General features: G+C 38.9%; 4 protein-coding genes across 10 annotated transcripts in view; all 4 read right to left on the bottom strand.

The window, feature by feature from the left end:
* Positions 1-414, bottom strand: part of kif13a (kinesin family member 13A) — a 38581-nt gene extending 38167 nt beyond the window's left edge. For all 7 annotated transcript variants that reach the window (XM_058647423.1, XM_058647424.1, XM_058647428.1 and 4 more), the window contains exon 1: positions 62-414. In XM_058647423.1, coding sequence (XP_058503406.1) covers positions 62-116 — 55 coding nt within the window. In that variant the 5' untranslated portion in view covers positions 117-414. The remainder of the gene's footprint in view (positions 1-61) is intronic.
* Positions 415-1432: 1018 nt separating this feature from the next.
* Positions 1433-3646, bottom strand: LOC131471572 (E3 ubiquitin-protein ligase NHLRC1-like). The gene has a single exon (XM_058648185.1). The coding sequence runs from the start codon at positions 3543-3545 to the stop codon at positions 2319-2321; it is 1227 nt and encodes a 408-aa protein (XP_058504168.1). The 5' UTR covers positions 3546-3646; the 3' UTR covers positions 1433-2318.
* Positions 3647-4617: 971 nt separating this feature from the next.
* Positions 4618-13409, bottom strand: ptdss1a (phosphatidylserine synthase 1a). Its single transcript, XM_058646937.1, has 14 exons — positions 13271-13409; positions 12523-12891; positions 11307-11398; positions 10749-10793; positions 10541-10665; positions 10261-10419; positions 9846-9997; positions 9290-9431; positions 7957-8069; positions 7761-7826; positions 7507-7606; positions 7267-7335; positions 6683-6749; positions 4618-6172 (listed from the first exon to the last, which is right to left on the bottom strand). The coding sequence occupies exons 2-14, from the start codon at positions 12702-12704 to the stop codon at positions 6078-6080; spliced, it is 1407 nt and encodes a 468-aa protein (XP_058502920.1). The 5' UTR covers positions 12705-12891; positions 13271-13409; the 3' UTR covers positions 4618-6077.
* Positions 13410-15168: 1759 nt separating this feature from the next.
* Positions 15169-16730, bottom strand: LOC131470883 (uncharacterized). Its single transcript, XM_058646938.1, has 7 exons — positions 16679-16730; positions 16382-16547; positions 16198-16290; positions 15980-16036; positions 15755-15868; positions 15533-15649; positions 15169-15447 (listed from the first exon to the last, which is right to left on the bottom strand). Exons 2-7 carry the CDS (start codon positions 16541-16543, stop codon positions 15418-15420), a joined length of 573 nt encoding a protein of 190 aa, XP_058502921.1. The 5' UTR covers positions 16544-16547; positions 16679-16730; the 3' UTR covers positions 15169-15417.
* Positions 16731-16869: the final 139 nt, after the last annotated feature.

The following is a 16869-nucleotide window of genomic DNA, read 5'->3' as shown; positions in this document are numbered from 1 at the left end:
CAGCAATGGCGAAAAGCAACTTTATGAACGAAGGTAACGAACCGTATGTTGTGAGACTTACCTCTGCGGTTCATGGGCCGAACTCTCACCGCAACTTTTACCTTTGTATCCGACATTTTCGTCCACTTTTCACTGCCACCCTGTCTGTCTATACGCCGAGCTATCAGTGAAACACACTTGAAGCCCCGACCACACAACCCGGGTTTCTGCCGGGTCAATAAAAGAGGCAGCAGACTCTGTTCAAACAAAATAGTCCACACTTCGAGGAGATAAAAGAGCTACATGTTAATTTCGCTGTATATCCAGTCTTGCTTTTCTTCTTGTACAGATCCAGTGTCCTGCTCCAGGAACAGGCAGCATCTCCACCGCCATCTTCCACTGGGAGCACGACTGCGATCCTCACTCCCTCACTGCTGCACGCGCGCACACACACACACACACACACACACACACTGGGAGGGAGGGAGAGAGAGAGCGAGACAGAGAGAGAGAGAGAGAGAGAGAGGGAGAGGGAGGGAGAGAGAGAGAGAGAGCAGACATTATTTATTTATTTATTTTTAAAATAAAAAGTACTGTAAAATAATGACCAAATTTATAATAATCATAACCATTGCTGATTAAATATACATATACATATGTATATATATGTATATGTATATATATATATATACATATACATATACATATACATATATTTTTATTATTGTATAATATAGTATATAATATGCACAATATTGGCGATATGCCAATATATTGGGAGTGCGTGGGCCGATAACTGATACCAATATATACATATATGTATATATATATGTATATATATATATATATATATATATATATACTTGTATACATTTTTCCCTGCGCCCATCTGCAGAGGTAATGTAGTCTCTTCTGTAGTGAAATTAACATCATATTTTGCCTACTCATGTTGCAGCAGATGTATATATACATTTTCTCCATTGAGCTAAATAAATAAACATTAAAAGTCAGACAGTTGTAGAGGGCGCCAGGATAGATGTCAAGGAGGTAGCAGCATATTTAGTGTTCTGTTGTTGTCATCCGTCATGACGTCCGATAATACATTTTAACTGCCGATACCAATATTGTGCCAATAATATCGTGCATCCCTATTATAGTGATAGCTTGGTAATAGCAATGTAATATTGTTGTTAAAATTAAACAGCCAGGTTTATAGGCATATTCGAACCATTCCTACATTAAACCTTATGTGAAAAGTTTTACCTTGAAACTAAAGATTGTGTATATCATTATTATTATTATTATTATTATGACCTATATTTTCATCAATATATTTCTTCCATGATTTCAACAACATGACAAACGAAAAGACAAAAACGTCAAGATGATTTAAAGGTAAGAATGCGAAAAAGGGGGTTTATTAGCATTATTTTATTATTAAACAAACACACACACAAACGCTGCATATTTCATAAACAAAACCTGACATTAGATTAATAATACCCATAAAAAATACCATTAAACACTGACATTGTGAGAGAGGATAATGCTGAGTGCAGATAAGAGAATGTAAGCACTCAACATTTTAAGTGAATCCTCAGTGCTAACTATGTCTGTATTGCAGTAGTTCCCTGTCTCTTCCCATGTGGCCCCATTAAACTGAAGGAATTTCTACTTGTATAACACCATATTACAGGCTATGACCTCGCGACCTTATGGCCTTGTTTTTTGTTTTTCTTTGTTTTCCTTAAAAGGTGAAAGTATGCAGGAAAAGGCAAGAAAACAGCCACATTAAGAAAATGAATATGGTTTAATCTGATAAATATGCTTTTATTTTTTATACAGCTGTTCAGGAATAAGAAAATGACAATTAGTTTGACATGTTTGCATATCTAACCACAGAAGTGTGGATGTTATATAACATTCACTGTATTCACAAAAACCTTTACTTAGTAAAACAGTTCGACTCACTGATGAAAGTTTGAGGCTGGAACATGTGAAGAGTTGAACATGAACATGCCATTATATTGATTAAGTGTTGCAATTGTTTAAAATAGATTACCTTGGAATTTTCTCAAAACTTTATTTCTCAATTTAACTATTTAAGAATTTAAAATGATCAAATGTTCCATTCACCTAAGTCTGGACAGTTTACAAGTATACACATTGAATCTGAGGACAGTAAATGAAACTCATCCATGTGTGTATCATTGAAGTTCATATTGGGAATGCAATGGATGAGACAGATAACTTGTTATGTCAAGAGCTTTCCTGTTCATACTGAGCTTAAACTTGTCACTGACTTCCATTTCTCTAGTCTAGTCCTGCTCATACAGGAGCTACATCATAGATGCAGCCTCAGATTTAGGGAAGTAAATCTTCACTGCATGGTCTCCACTGTCCAGAATGATGAGCATGTTGTTGAGTGACACCAGTCCAACGGGTCGGATAAGATGGTCTCCTACAAGAGGAGTCAGGATTGACTCATTCTCCAGCCTCTTCAAACTCCAAATCATTCCCTGCGTGGAGTCAACCAGCAGCAGGTCTCCGGCTGGGTCAAAGGCCACGCCTGACATGTTGAGTCTCACTGTGGACTGCAGGCTCAGGCTGAAACTGTCTGTCTCATAAAGGAGCTGGAAGTCTCTGGTAAACACTTTCAGTCTTGTGCGTTGGTGCGTCACCGGTGACTGTGTGTTATCAGTGAAGTGCTCCATCACTGCAGTGTTCCCTGTCACCTGACAGCAGGCCACTGCTTTTGGATGCTGGAGCTCAGAGAGAGGAGTACGATGCTCCAGAACACGACCACAAGCAAAGTCCACTTTTACTTGAGACAGCGTGCCCGCCTGGACGTCTGAAACCAGGACGTGCCCCCGGCTGTCTGTGTCCACACCCCAGGGCATCTGGAAGGACTCCTTCACCGTCAATACGTGGTGTCCTCTGGAGGTGAACACTTTCACAGCTTTATCTCCTGCATCTGTCACCACCACATAACCACAGGGTGTCACTGCCACATCCACTGGGTAACAGATCTCTCCACTGGCTTGTCCTCTTTGTCCAAAATTATTTAACTGTCTACCCTGTGGACAAAACACCAGCACCCTCTTCTCTCCATCATGCACCACCACTATTCCACCCGAAGCCCCTAAAACAGCGATTCCAGTCGGGTTGATGAGAGTACCCCAGCCGCCAAAAGCTGCAGAGAAGTTCAGGCCCGATGAGCTTGCTCCTGCGGGCAACCTGCAGCCTTGTTTTGCCCTGTAAGGAGGAGCAGAGGATTTGGGACTCCAGGACAACAGCAACTCCTGGAGGTCACAAAGAACCTGGCAGTGGGAGGTGCTGTCAACGCTGCACAGCTGTCGACAGAACGGGCACTCCAGCTTCCTCAGGAGAGGGTGGGACAAAGCTTTGATGCATTCCAGACACAGTACATGGCCACAAGAAAGGTTCTGCGGTCTGCGTTCCCTCTGCTGTCTGCAGAACTTCTCGAAGCAGACTTTACACTCCAGCAAATTAATCTGGATCTCTCTCAGGATACCGTCAGAGCTGCCCCGCCATTGTGTGGCCATGAGTGAAATAGCCTTTTCACAGTCGGCTGATGCAGAGACAAATAAGCAGACTGATCATTCGAGCTAACCCTAACCCTGCGAATGATGAACAGAGGGTGAGCTTACACACTCATGTCCTGTGCTGTAGGCCCAGAAGATCACGTGACACCTTACACAGCTTTCCTGTGCAGCACTGCAGCTCTCTGCTGCCCTCCTTTGGAGATCTGATTTAGACAGTGGATAAGGTGAGGGTAAATTATTGCAGCTCCTGCCATGTTTTTGAAAATCACCTTCTTCAGAACACATTGAACAGACTGCATTCCTTTTTTTTAGATGTGTATTAAATAATAACTGAAAGATGTCTGGCTGGATTCAAAGCCAGTGTCTCCAACAGGTGTTACACAACATCAGTTTGTGCTTTTAAACTCTTTTAAAAAAGTGTGGGGTGACGCATGCTCATATTTGAAGATATTTCTCGCAGCAGACTTGATTTCTAGCTGTAGCTCTGCTACCACCGTAAGTCTGAATTTTACAACATGCATGCAAGCAAAGGTAACATTAGCTGTACCTTGAAATACATGTTGTTGCAGGTCGGCATGAGGTGGCTATTTCTGTCTGCGTTTCATGGTGTGCAGACCGAGTGAAATCTGATCCTAGACAGGCTGAGTCAGCCATTCTGGCACTACTCTGCTGCAGCACTGTGCTTATCAAAGGGCAGACAAGGTCATGGATGATGTTCTCTTGTAAAGTAAAACAAATTGCCTCCCATTGAGGCATCTTTGTTACTTTTTTTTTTAGAATGTTATTTTTGCACACACCTATTAGTGATAGTGAATTTGACCTCTGCATTGAACACATTCTTCTTACACACAAATAGTGAAAACACACGAGCTGGGCACAGGGGGCAGCACTTCTGCAACCAGATGCAATGGGAGGCATTGCTAGCCCTTGACCCGTCCCGGGATTTGAACCGGCAACCCTCTGGTCACAAACCCAATTGCTTTTCCCTTGGTAAAGACATCTACTACTGAAAGTGTGGTGTATATACACATGATCATGCAGCTTTTCTGGAATAACTCACATGAGTTAAACAGGAGATGCAAAACTGTTTAATGTTTTAATCTATCACAGTGAAAATAAGGACAGCACAAGTCATTTTCTACTGGACTGTGTTTGGCAAGTGACATCATCAGAGACAATGTACCATTCATAGTCTAATGTAACATGGTCCATTCCACAGAGGTCAGTGTCTGGATTGTCAAGAATTATGAGGGTCAGTCTATCTGTAGAGAAATGCTCAAATAAGAGACAGAAGAATCAAACCCAAAAACCCAAAATGTTTAGTCTTATATGAAACCGAGAAAAGAACACAAATACAAAAAAAAAGAAAAGAAGAGAACACTAAAACAGGCACAGGGGTGAGTTAAAATGTTACACTTACAGAGAAAGAGATATAAATGACAATACTGGCATACTTGAGTGTGGTGTAATACAAAGTTCAGGCAACTACTCTTAACATGTTCCTACCAAAACAATAGATTTGATTTGACACGGCCATGAAAATGAAAAATATGCACTGACAAGAAGATCAGCATTAAAACAAAACCACCTGCACGTTGCAGGAGGAGCCAGAGGACACATGCAGGAATTTAATCGCCCACCATTATCATTATTACAGTGAAAAGAAAATAGCAGCCACAGATGGACAGGGAGAGTAAAATCACGCAAGGTCATGATGACTCACAATATATCAAACAGTACAGACAAAACATTCTGAAAAGTGCTTAAACCGTGTGCTTCGCTTTGGGCCAAACCAAAACTCTGTTGATGATCCCCGTCGAGCAAAAAACTTGAAATTCTGACCACAATCAAGATAAAAAACACAAAACAAGCGCTAACATCTACAGACATGTACAGACAAAACTACGACAGGTACTGATTAAAAGACAAGAGCCTTTCTGTGCTATTAACATAGTGGCTCCAATTAGCGTGATCAACTCCACATCATGGCTTTTAACATTGAAATATTCAGAACCGACACACTAGAGTTAAGGCTGGTGTAAACCAGTCACATGTACATCAACCATCAATGATAAACTGTAGGTAGGTGCTATATTGTAGAATAAATGTTTGGAAATTATAGTTCATCAGCTACAATGATCATGCAGTCACATCTAGAATTGGCTGTATTTATGGTCACTTATTCTCACTCACGCACACACACGTTCCACTATTTCTCTCCGTCATCACACAAACACACAAACCAGTAATAAGTGGTTCAGGAGCTTTTAGGACAACAGCACAAAGATACGTGAGCATCTCTGTAGTCCAACCCTCAGATCACTCCTAATAACACTGCATGGACCTGTTTATTCACTCAGGAGGACTGTCTCCACTCCCTCTACTACAGGCAGGGGCTTTCTAGACTTCAGTTACACCAGGAAGTGGTAGTATCTTAAAACCCCAGTTCAACCTGTGATCCTTCACATGGGTGTTTTTTTTTTTTTAGGGCGAGTTGTGGAGTCACCCACCACCACCCTCTGGCTTCGTGCCCTACTGGCCGTCCAGGCCGTTGAAGGATCTGGTCTTTCTTGAGTCCTTCCCTCTCCGTCTGGTCGTAGGGCTGTCTTCATCCATCACCGTCTCTCCTGAAACATGACCAGCACTTACTAATGAGGTTGAAAAACATATGAAACATTGTACATTTACAGTAAAAGGAAAACACAGACTGTATATAAAAATATAAAATGGACATAGTTTTTAGGTTGTTAAGTAAGTCAATATGTGCACGTACTGTTATTGGAAAAATGTAAGTGATTTATCATCCATTTTCCTCTAAATGGTAACATCATTTACAAAAATGACATCAGACCTAAAACATTATGAATCAAGTGAGAAGTAGGCTCATTTTCCCATAGACTTCCATTCATACCAAGTTCTTTTTGCCCCCAGCGAAATTGTCCCCGGTGACTGACTCTACTCTACTGTAATCCTAATTCCAGGGCTTCACTTTTCATACTGGATTACTACCCCTATTTTCACATACAGTTCATGGAAAAAAAAAAAACAGTACTTCAAAACACTAGTGGTAATTTCAAAGGATAAGAATTCAAGACAAATTGATGACTGATAAACAGTAAACAGTAAAGTCACTGTACCTTTAAATGCCTGTGACACATGGTCAGGAGATTCCGAGTAATTGCTGTCATCCCAATCTGAGAGGCTCTGAGAGGAGAGGAGGTTCAGACACATGACACACGTACCAATAAATGGACAGGAATGACACTGTGAAGTTAATATTCTCAGAGTTTCCCCATGAGAGAACCAGTTTTTCCACAGCTCACATTGGCCCTGACGTTGTATTTGAAGTCCTTGCAGAGTATTGTAACCGTTTGTTTTTGGCCTGAAGCACAAGGTTGAAATGGAGGAGGCATATCTCCCCAAGCAAAAACACTGATAGGTGCACAGTGAGATAGTCAGGGTTTTTTTTTTTACATGAAAGTACTTATTCAGACATGAGAACAGGTAAATTACCTGAGAGGAACATTTATGAATTCATATGCACAATGTGTAAAGTAACAGGGGTTTAAACAAACACAAGAACCAACCAGTAGCTTAAAAATGTTTTCCAGGACATGAAAGGTTAAATACTTCTGAACATGGATTACTATTGTTCTTTCATAAACGATTAGCAGACTTCACAAGGTCAAAGACAACATTAAGATTTAAAACGATTACATACCTTTCCTTTTGGACCATAATTTTCCGCATACCACACCATTACATATAGGCAAAGGAATGTAATGAAGGCCTTCAAACAAATAAACAGATACAATGATTAATGGATGAAGGTATGTGGTGTAAGTGTATATTAACTGATTCAAGTAAATGTTACTGCACATGATTTCATACACTTGTAGGTGTGAAGGACCTAATAATGACTGCAGAACACAGTGGGATACAAACTCAGCTGTGATCTTACCACACACAGAAGCCAGAGGATCACATAGAGAATCTGTGTTTTTGAGAACAAATCCTGTCCAAACTTAATACAGGCCAAGGCCTCCAGAAACGCAATTGCCCTGTGAAAGAGGGGGAGGGGAGAAAAACACACCCACAACTAAAACCTCTGAGCCATATGCAGTTAACTTTCAGGTATACTACAGTTCACGCAGAAATATGCAATAAGTATTACTGTGTTTAGGCTTCAAATCCTTTAAAATGTGTTTCACTTACCCAAACACCCAACACTGGGTCCCAACTCTCTTGCACTGCGTGTCTGTTAGGTACGCGTAATACTGTCTACAGCAAAAAACAAACAGTGCACAACGGTTAAAACACCTGCCGTTTCTGCTGACCAACTGTTTTCCAACCGTCAAAACAAGGAAGAAGGTGATATTAACAGTTAACAACACACAACTGGTGTTTTTACCTCACTGTTGGAGCGGTGATGATCCCGACAAACAAGATTCGACACCAGCTAAGAGCGTGGCTGGCAGGAAAGACAAAAATGTGCTTGAGGAAGAATGTGTTCAACTCCGTCAGCTGTGGATAAAGAAAACGCAACCAAAGATGATGAATGTACAAGTGAAAGAAACATTCACTGCGCAATGTTGCTTCAACGTTACATTTTTAGTCTTGATATACAGGACTGCCAAATATTTCTCATTTTTTTGTTGTTGTAAATAATTAGATTATATATTAGGGAACACACAGTACATCTCCTTCACAACAGACATACTGATGTCATGGACGGAAAAGTGTGTTCTGTTCCATTCCTATGAGCCAGGAGGACATGCCAGACTGCTGTGCCCTAAAACCAGCCCACACACAGGAATGCAGCGTTATTATGGTGATTGCTTACACCTGTGCTGTACGTTAGGACACCTGGCAACCATACTAAATTATCGGCAGAAGCACTAAAAGATTATTATATTATAATTGTTGACAATTATGTCTGGTATGTTTTAGTGACTGTATGCTAGTCATTTCAAGTAAACTAATGTTACACTGCATTTATAATAAATGTATTTGTTTGAGAAACGTTTCAAACCACTTTGGGTGAAAGTTAGGGCACAAATAATCGAGTCATTTCTTACAGTATAAGTAACGCTTGACTTGACACCATTAGTGTTCATTGTCCATGTTCCTCATGCCTGTACTGGAAAATAATGAGAGGAAGACTGCTGCTGTGTTATTCACTCATTTGGCCTGAAGCCTGTGTGGCTGAACCCTGAAGAACAGCTCAACGGTCACCGCACCAATCAAAACGTAGGAGTCCTGTCACTCCTCAGTTAATTCTCCAAGGCTAAGTAGTTCTCAAGACAGTTGAGATCTTGTTGAGTAAAACAGGCAGAGTGATGATAATTCTTTCATAACTATATAAAAATGACAGAAACGCCAGCTTTCAACGCCATGGCAGCTTGTGGCTAAAAATGTTTTTGGCACTCATGGCTGACTCTCTGGTGGGATGCGATGGAACGTACTCAACTTCCATCACTTCCATTCACACTTCTCTCATTACCATAAAGTGACTTTAGTAATCCTGCCTTCTTTTGCTCATGTTGGGTTGGATTAGCCGTTAATGTGTAGACAGCAAGACACTCATTCATTATATGGATCCGCGAGGGAAATTGGATCCATGAGGTTTTAGATTTCTATAATTGGATTAGTCACAACTAAGCAGGCAGAGCATATCGGATGATCTCCCCACTTGTCAGCACTTGATCACCATGAGACGGTGACAGGATTTCTCACAAGCCCACCTGCCAGATGATCATGAACAGATAGACGCCCGTCACTCGCTGCAGGGAAGACGTTGGGTCCAGCCAGCGTACATAGGTCCAGCTCGCAGGAGTGAACTGTAACACGGCACGTTTTATCTTCCCTGTGGTGGTGTGGATGTCCCTGGATCGGAAATGCAAGTGAAGGATTAGGAAAAACAAAACCGCAGATGGATTTACAGTCAGTATTATTCCAGATGAAAGTAATGCCATTTTATCAGTCAGCACACTCATCCCTGATGAACATGTGCGATGATATTACAAAAAGATTATTAATCTTAGGATTGACCTCATATGATTTTCTAGACAGATAAATGATATTAAAAAAAGTAAACGCAAATGAAAGATAGTACAAAGCACATAATCAGCTAAAAATGTTATTTAATCTGACTTCTCACATTAAAAAACACTGAAGAAATTGCATTTTGTTAAACTAAAGCACCCTTCCTGAACTTGTATGACAGAGCAAAACAAACAAAAACCCCACAAGAACTACTAAAAATCTTAATACTGTTGTACTTAAAGTACAGAGTCATACTTTATACTGGCCCAGTGGTAGGTCCTCATCTCCAAAAAGCGACACACAGTCATGCCAAGCCAGATGCCTCCTCCATTACAGAGCAGAATGTCCAGAATCACCTGGTCCCACCAGCACTCAGCAAAGTTAGGCAGCAGATGCATGAAAAAGAGCTACATAAACAGAGGAATATAACGTAATGAGTGACCAAAAGAAACTGTAAACTGTCGAGCCTCAGAAATAACTATAGGTTGTACAAAATGATTGAGAACAGCCAAACCCCCAAATTCCACCACATAATCCACTTACATCAGCAGCTTTGCTGATTTAAATTTATTGTTTGCAGTGTTAAGGGAAAAAGACAGAGACAGACAAAGAGGGAAATAGTAATCCAACATGTGTGAAGTCAACATGTGGAGCTGTTGTGTCCCTGTACCTCAGTAAGCTCCCAGGTAATACTAATGGTCCAGCACAGTCCATAGCTTCTGATGAGCAGGGCCTTCATCCCCCAGCCCCAGAAATGACTGAATGCAAAAATGTCAAAATGGCTCAGGATTCGCTCCCATGTGATCACATGGCAGTTCACAGCATATTCCTGCAGAGAGCAGCACACACACACATGCTCATTTACAGTGACTGGCAATCTCCAACTGGTGCATGTAAATCAAAAATTACTTTGTCCGCAAGCCAAAAAAGAAAGAAAAAAAACCACCCACCATTATGTCTGCTTCTCTCTTGGCATAGCGCAGGTTTGGGTCCAACCAATACATGAGCTGCTTCACCTGATGCCAGTTGAGGAAGATGATGAAAACCAGGAACAGGAAGTAGAGGACACTCAGACCTTTAGCAGCAACACGATGTAAAGAGTTATTTAAGGTCACATTAGACAGAGACAGTTCTGCACTCACAGACTCAAACACTCACCAAAAACTATTCTCCATATAGCTGGATGTGGTCTGGTGAATGGCCCTACAACAAAGAACACAATGTTGAAGATCCTGTATAACCAAAAGTACAGTTAAACATAGGTTACACATGTACTTAAACAAAGCAGCTTTTTGTCTATCTTACACTTCAAAACAACTTTTTAAAGTTATCATCCCTGTGTGAGGCAATATTAATGCTGCAAACAACCACTATTTTTGTTATTGAATCATCTGTCAATTAATTTTGTGTTTATTTGATTATTAATTGTTCAAATCTCAAAATATAAAATCCTCAAACCAAAGAAACAACTTTTTCTGGTCTCTTTGGTTTAGAGGGGCAAAGAAAATAGCAATATAGTTGGAAATTAATTTATAATTCATTCATTGTCACAGCCCTAAACAATAAAGTCAAAAATGGCACTAGTGGAATTCAGATTCAACATACACAGCCTGCACTACTTGTATTCCTCTTATACTGGGTTTGTGAAGAATCTTTAGATTAACCGAAAGCCTGACAAAACAATATAGTCATTTCCTTGTCTCTTTTTGTGCCTACCATTGGGAAATGCCAAAACACTTATGACAAGGAAGAAGGAGGTGACCAGGATGAGCCCCACCCAGAGATTACTGTCAGGGTGTCCATCATCTCTGCAGAAAGACAGACACAGAAATCTGCTCACATACTGTAGTTTACATGACAAACCAATTTATTAGTCAGCGTTACATCCCCCTCCAGAGCTGTAGTGATGTGACTCAGATAACTTTCTCAAAGTGTAACTGGCAATGACATTACATTAGATTTACAGGAAAAATGTTATGGTCACTTTAAGTATGACTTTATGTCCTATTTCCTAGCTAATTAGATGGTCAAAAACATACCTGAATAATTGTATGTTTTGAAATTGAAACAAAGCATAACATTTAGCATTTTTCAAAGGCAGCAATATTTGCATTTTGGAAATAATTTGTTTCAAGCTACAATATTGCATTGAAATACAAATGAGTATTTTTTAATGACAGCTTATATGGTAATGCTACATCTTATTTTAACTAGGGAAAGGAACCAGTATCAGTCAGATCTGATACAATTCAAAAATCCTCTATATTGCACAGATTGTAATACATGTAAATAGAAATAAGCAAAAGCATTTCCGTGGAGTCATGTTTGGGCTGTTTATTTCTTCTTTTTGGGAGAACATTATTTGTTACACAGATGTTAACTGCTTCATAATTCATAAATGGTCTAAAATGACTAATATTGGTATTGGTAGATATGTGATGTCGGTATCGTATCGGACACAGAAAAATGTGTGTGTCCCATCCCTGGTTTTGATTATTTAAAAGAGTAAATCTGACGCATGACTAGTAATGAATTGTTTCCCCCAATTAATTCAGCCCTATTTTAACGTATTTTACGTATGTTCGGTTTGTTCTTCGTGATTTTGTCTCTTAAACAAAAATGTCATTTTCATGCAAAAACGAAAGAGGGTGGGTGAAGCTTCTGACAGCAAACAGTTGTCAACACTGGACTGACAAATACAACAATACCCTTATGATTCACCCACTTAAATCAGCGATTTATGACAATAAGTTGACAGTAGTAACGACCAGGAAAGCGACGCGAGTGTCTTCAAGCAGATGTTAAGTCAACCCGAGTGAGAAAAGCCAGGCAAGAGTCAGAGCATCACTAACAGCTACTGCTAGCTGCCGGATGCTAACCAGGCTAGCACCCACCCACCCGCGGAGCTAACTGTTAGCTGTGAGCCACTTACCTAGTAAAGGCGAAGTACATGAGGCTGACCACCGTGCATGTCAGCAGCGTTATCGTGTGTGGTTTGTAGAAGAAGTCTAAGGTGATATCTTCCACCTGCTGCTCGTTTATCATGCGGAAATGCATCCTGTAGTTCACATCATCCTTGCTCAAGGTGTGTGATCCGCTGTACGCGGACGCCATTGCAGCAGCAGCAGGAGGAGGAGGCGTTTACCAGCGGGGACTACCAGCGGTAGCAGTACGCTGCTACACTGCTTCACACATAGGAAGCAGTGTGTGTAAATTATGTAAATATCCCATCCAGCTGAGCAGTGGGTGTTCTGCGCCCTCTGGTCTCCACACCAACTGTCACCCTGCGCGTGCACGCGTCCTGTTCACACATGACACAGGAAACTCATTTATTCTGCATAGATATTCATGTATTAGACCACCGTTCAAAACCACACTTGCTCTCAATAAACAGCATTAAATAGATTAGATTTTTTAAATGATTGTTGTTATAATAATTAATAAATAAACTAATAACATAAAAAAAGCTTATCTACTTGCATTCCTGAACAGAAAATTGTGTTTTAATGGTTGAATGTCATGACCAGTGAGACGGCTCACATTTGGGGATATAAAGATGAATTCAGTTTGTTATTTGCCAAATAAATACCATTTTTAGTTTTTAAGATTTCTAAAATAATTACGTTTTCTGTTTGAAAAAAAAAGAAATTTGTTTAGCACTGTACATCACAGTCACTTACATCACAACATGAAAAAGTCACGACGTCTGTCCAAATGTTTTTTTTGTCTTTCAAAGAACTTGAGTGAGAAGAAAAGGTTGGTGTTGTTGGAGTTTTACTTTAATTTTACTCAAGTAATGTTGCATCAAGTCAAGATAGATATATGCTTTAGAATTGAGACAGAAAACATACCCTTGTTTTTTTCTTTTTCTTTATAGATCAAAGTTGTGTTGGATCAAAGTCCAAGTTTAATTTCCAGCGGACTGTACACATAGAGGTGTAATGCAGCACAGTCCTATAGTCGCAGTCGTAATTTCTCAACCACATTTTGTGGAGGATAAAGCGTTCGAAGATGATTGAGACTGAGTGAATTTTAATTATTTTATCACACTTTTAAGTTCTATCACAGTTATTGTCGTCCTTTGTCATCACAGTTCAAAGTTCCCCCTATAGTCCTGTAGCTTTATTCATCTCTCACATAGAGCAGAGTGGTCTTGTATAAAGTACCTAAAAGGGAGACTTCTACCAAAATGATTTTGGTAGAAGTTAAAGTCACATTTTATAATATTACTTCAGTACAAGGCGTAAAGTATATGACATTTACTGTACTTAAGTATATCAAAAATCTTTTTCTGGTATAAAATGTACTTAAGTTTTAGAAGTAAAAGTATTAAAAATGTGAAGTTAAATACAAAGCCAAGTTGTAAATTAAATTAATTAAATGTAATTAATAAAGAAATATTTGTTTTTGTGAAGTCTCTTTGATAGGAATAAGTGCCTTGTACTTTGTCTACAGCCTTATAGATTTTATTCTTAATGAAGATATATATATATATATATATATATATATATATATATACATATATATTCTACCTCTAGAAAACACACAAAAGGTCTTTGAAAAGATACTAAACGTTTGAAATAAACATGTTTTGTTAGTGTCATTTATTATATAAGGGTGATGAACGCTGGTTGGCGGGGCCCCTGTGAATGTTTGCATCAGGCCCCCAAAGACTCTAGAATCGCCTCTGGCCATGTAAATGTGGAATTTTCTGAGCATGTGAGGACTTGACCTTTCCCACAAATCAATAGAGACATCCTTGCAATACTATTCTTGACCCATTCTCATTAAAATGTATATAGTTTTTGTGTATACTTTTATTTAATTGTATTGGTCCATATCACATGTTTGGGTCATCATTTCTTACGATATTTCAATTCGACCACTAAAGACTTCTACATACGTTCATCTTTAAACCCATAAATTAACTCTTTTTTCAACATTATTTGGAGTTGAATGCAAACACTGGACTTTTATGAATATGGTTCCTTGGGGTCATCCTTAACCAAAAGGTGCCTTTGCTTGAATTCTTGCGTTTGTCTCCCTCCTGTGGTCACTAATGGCTCCTACATGTCACTGACGACACCATCATCAGCTCACAGTAGCAGGGGTAATAAATATCTTTGATATTTTGTTTTACCAATGTGTAGTTTATTTAATTTGTAGTTTGGTGAAATACACCTATAATATACTTATTTTCATTTAAAATATAAATGTGTTGCTTGGTCACTATTTTGCATTTATTATTATTGTTTCAACAAGGGGGAATATTCCAAAAACATCCACTGATCTGAACTCGGACATATGAATCACACAAAATAATATACAGTAAAGATGACATTTTTACATTTTACCTATGCTAATGAAGAAAACAGAGTTAAAATTAATCTGTATCTTAGAATTTTTAATGAAATGAAAGAATCATGAGAGAACAAGCTTCTCCTCAACTCATAAATGTTATACAGGCATGAAATCAAGCAAGGCAATACATTAATTTACATATATCTCTCTAGATATATATATATATATATATATATATATATATATATATCTAGAGAGCGAGAGAGAACAGCAGCGTTCAAATATCAATATAAAGTGATTACATATGTGGTTGGAAAATGTAGCTTGTTAATGTAAAAGGAAATTGTACAAAACAAAAGTAACAGGAATTACATTTAATATTCATCAACATAAATTTGGTGATATACAGAATATACTGCTGCATTATTTTTTTTAATAAGTAATTTTGTTTTGTTTAAATATGATCAGAAAGTTAAGTTCAAATATCAGGTTGCGTCTTGACTTGATCTCCAGTGAGCGTTTTGCTTCAGTCTTCCTGTTTCAGCCGTATAATGGGCTGCAGAAGAAGAACAACTATTTTGCCATAAAAATGTTTTACATGTCATATATTCTTTTAATATTAATTTATATTAATGACTTACCAAGGTGTTGAATTGTTGTCTGCACACAGCTTTGCTCAGCCAGTAGATCAAAAACAGGGCTGTAATGTTTTCAACAACCAGGAGACTCATGATCAATCCAGTGACACCCTGATGCATCTATGAACAAGTGGAGAATATTATAATAATAATAATAAGTAAATATGTATTTGTTTTTCTAGGGAATAATAGTTACACAGCGGCAGGTAGCAGTGTTTTCCTTACTTTGACATGGTTTTGTTGGTAAGTTGATGAAGAGTGGAAGTGGATCATGCTGATAGAAAATGCAGCGATTGACCAGAAGAAGCTGAAAATGTTCAGAGAGAATGACAACTTCACCTGGAAAAAGACAGAGATTACATGTAATGTAATAATGAAAAAAAAAAAAAGTAACAACAATAATAACAAATTAAATAAAACATTGTTTTAAATAATTTTTAAATTCCTTACCAGGTTCATGTGTGGAGCTGTTCCTGCAGCATAGGACAGCAAACCAGAGACCACAAACTACAATAATAATAAAAATATATATATATAAGTTTTTATTTTGAATTAGGACACATAACCGATGCACGACATTCCTCATATTGCAATAACTAACATCAGGAAATATAGCATGATATTTGTTTTTTTAGGACTAATTCATAGTGGATTTTATTTGCATTTACCAGAGCACTCGGTAGAGTGTAGACCACTGTGTTCCAATCCAACACAACCAGACCAATGATACAAAGAAGCAGTCCAGTCATGGCTTGAGCTGCCTTATGATAAAAAGAGAGGGAATAAATCACCAGAAAATATCCTGCTGTTGAAACATCTGCATCCGTCTGTATTCAAAGCAACTGAACTTACTCCGAGAGGCTTTGGTTTTCCATTGCAGACAAAGACTTTGTAGGAATCTCGGAACACACAGATGAATTTCTCCGGCATCAGTTGACCTGCTCCAGCATCCTTGAGATTCCCGATGGGAATAGTGATGATCATGGATTCATTACACTCAAATGTCCTCCTCATTCTCCTGTGAACGAGATCAGTGTAGAGCAGAACAAATTTAAATAAGGCACTCAAGGTCGATTGCGCAAACTAAAACAATACAGTATTGAAGTTTTCATCAGTGGTTATTTACCGTTCACATTTTCAATAACTTACCGTAGTTTTCTTTTTGCTGGATTTAGTTCTGAAACTCTCTGCTTTGTCAAAGGCGGTTGAAAGGAAGTGACCTGGCTCTCTTGCTGACTTTCTGCCCCCCTTTCTGCCATCAACGCCCACACCCCCACCTGACCCACAAACACACACATGCACACACAGACATGCACAGACACACACAAACTTTCTACTAT

This window comes from Solea solea, chromosome 13 (genome assembly GCF_958295425.1).
Source record: "Solea solea chromosome 13, fSolSol10.1, whole genome shotgun sequence".
In the NCBI taxonomy this organism is placed as follows: domain Eukaryota; kingdom Metazoa; phylum Chordata; class Actinopteri; order Pleuronectiformes; family Soleidae; genus Solea; species Solea solea.
Note: the sequence above shows the minus strand (reverse complement) of the source record. Positions and strands in the feature narration are given on the sequence as shown.